Genomic DNA, 2,206 nt, shown 5'->3' on the forward strand with positions numbered 1-2,206 from the left:
ATATTTCTAACTATTTCTTGAAAAAGTTGTCATTAAAGTGTATGCAATTCCATATCAAAATATATTTAAAGGGGTTTTATAATTTCTAACAGCATAGAAATTAACTTTAGACAATCCGTTTCTTAAATTCATGGTTGCTGGGAGGGTAAATACTTTCAGGTTCAAAGAGCAAGTCTTATTTTTTGGTATTAAATCAGAAGTAACTGAACTTGGAAATAATCTGAAGCAATGAACAAAGCTGGGACACCTATGGTGTGTGAGACATATGCCAGAGTTTGGGGGGGAGAGGTAAGAAAATAAAAAGACAAAGTCCCTATCTTGGCGCTACAATCTTATCTGAAACATTGTTTTGCTTTCTCTAATTATGTATTGGTTTAAAACAAAACAAAACAAAGCAAATACCTCTCAGCTAGGATTCCAGCTAGCTTTGAGGTAATTTAAGTTTCGTAAACTTTTTGAACTTCATTTTCTTCCACTTTTGGGGGAAAACAAAATGACAGCTTTTTCTAATTTTGTTTTGTGAGGAATAAATGAAGAGATGAATGAAAAAATATTTTAAATTGTAAATAAGCAAGAGAACTTCACAGTTTATGTCAATGATTCTTTCTACAGGGGTAAACCTTAATAAAGATGTCTATTGCATTGATACTATAAAAGCTAACCCCCAGAACTGACCTGTAAAGTCCTCTGGGAGTTAGAATGCCTGGGCCAGGTCTGGCCTTAAGGCTTGCTAGTCCCATGTCTTACATCTTCCTTGATCTCAGCTTCCTTAAAATGGTAAAAATAATATCTACTCTGTTATGCTTTTGAAATGATCTAATATGACAATACATGGAAAAATTTTAAGAAACCAAAGCAGAGGCCCAAATCAAATATAAGACAAATCTTCATAAAGCTAAACTTCACCTTATAGAAAATTTTTATTTTAGTTTTATTCCACACTGATATGTGTATATCAGTGGTGAATTCTTAAAATGAGAGAATACATTGACCTAAATTCTTATGAGAGGATTGTAAGGGAAGGGAATCACAAATATGATAAAAGAACTTACATGTGAGTGTTAATGATGGTTTGTCTATAGTCAAAGGCAACTGTTTTGTCTTTAGACTTTGATATAAAATATTCTCAATTTTTGTCCTGATTCGCTCAGCACTACCAGTAGATGGGTATCGAAACATGAGCACCACAAGAATGTTCACACCATTTTCATCTGGACTAAAGAGTAAGAAAAAACAAACAAACAAACAAAATACAGATAGAATAAAGCTAGTTCTCTAACAATTAATTGTTTTTAAATGTTAACATTCACACTAATTTTTAAAGAAACAATGGATGGCATATGTGTATATCAAATTTACATTATCTCTAGAAATACTGGCTAAGATACACAGCTAAAAAAAATTGTTCTCTCCCCTTACTTAGCTTATAGTCTAGAGGAGGTTGTGAGAGAAGGAAACGTTCTTGAAATAATGCTTTTTGTGCACTTAAATGATTTGCTTTTCAAGGAATTCTGAACCAAAGTTGTAATCAACATCATTATTCTTCAGTAGTGATGTGGCAGGGACAATGCTTTGTGTCAACAAACCCTGAGCACAGATATAGACTTCATTTCTAGCCTCCCTTGCAGTTTATTGAAACTGTCTAGTGAATTCTGGGCAATAGAATGTGTAGAGAAATGAGGGACCCCACTTCCAGGCCTGACTCCTGAAAACTTCCCATACCATTTTCCATGCCTTCCTTTATTTTGCCACTCTTCCTTTACTTGCCAACCAGATGCAGAAGGTCCAGTGGGCATTTCCACAATCTCTACCAGCACTTCCCCTGCTTACACTTCTGACTTGCTGAACTGAACCACCAAAGTGAAATAAACCTTTATTGTGTTAAACCATTGATATGTTGGGGTGTGATGGTCAGTTAATATGTTTGATAAGTGAATGATTAGAGAAAGCAGTTATAAAAAGAAATATTTTGATAAAAGTTTCAAATATATTAATTTATACTGTAAGATATAGGTCTAGAAAACCTCTAGTCATTTTTGGAGAATCAACTTCATCTGAAACATATAAAGAAAGAAGGAAGGAAGAGAGAGAAGAGGGAAGGAAGAAGGAAAGTAAGGAAGAAATAAAACTAGGGAGGGGGAGATTTTGGGGGAGAAAGAAAGAAAAGGCTCCTTAAACATATGTGTATTTACTATAAAGAAGTAAG

General features: G+C 34.0%; 1 protein-coding gene across 1 annotated transcript in view; it reads right to left on the reverse strand.

Annotated features, from left to right (window-relative positions):
- LOC105292466 (transmembrane protease serine 11F) overlaps window positions 1-2,206 on the reverse strand; it is a 59,509-nt gene that overhangs the window by 19,095 nt on the left and 38,208 nt on the right. Inside the window, exon 4 of the mRNA XM_011360682.1 lies at window positions 1,053-1,275. Within this exon, the coding sequence (XP_011358984.1) occupies window positions 1,053-1,275 (223 nt within the window). The remainder of the gene's footprint in view (window positions 1-1,052; window positions 1,276-2,206) is intronic.

Source organism: Pteropus vampyrus, unplaced genomic scaffold, assembly GCF_000151845.1.
Source record: "Pteropus vampyrus isolate Shadow unplaced genomic scaffold, Pvam_2.0 Scaffold57, whole genome shotgun sequence".
Lineage (NCBI taxonomy): Eukaryota > Metazoa > Chordata > Mammalia > Chiroptera > Pteropodidae > Pteropus > Pteropus vampyrus.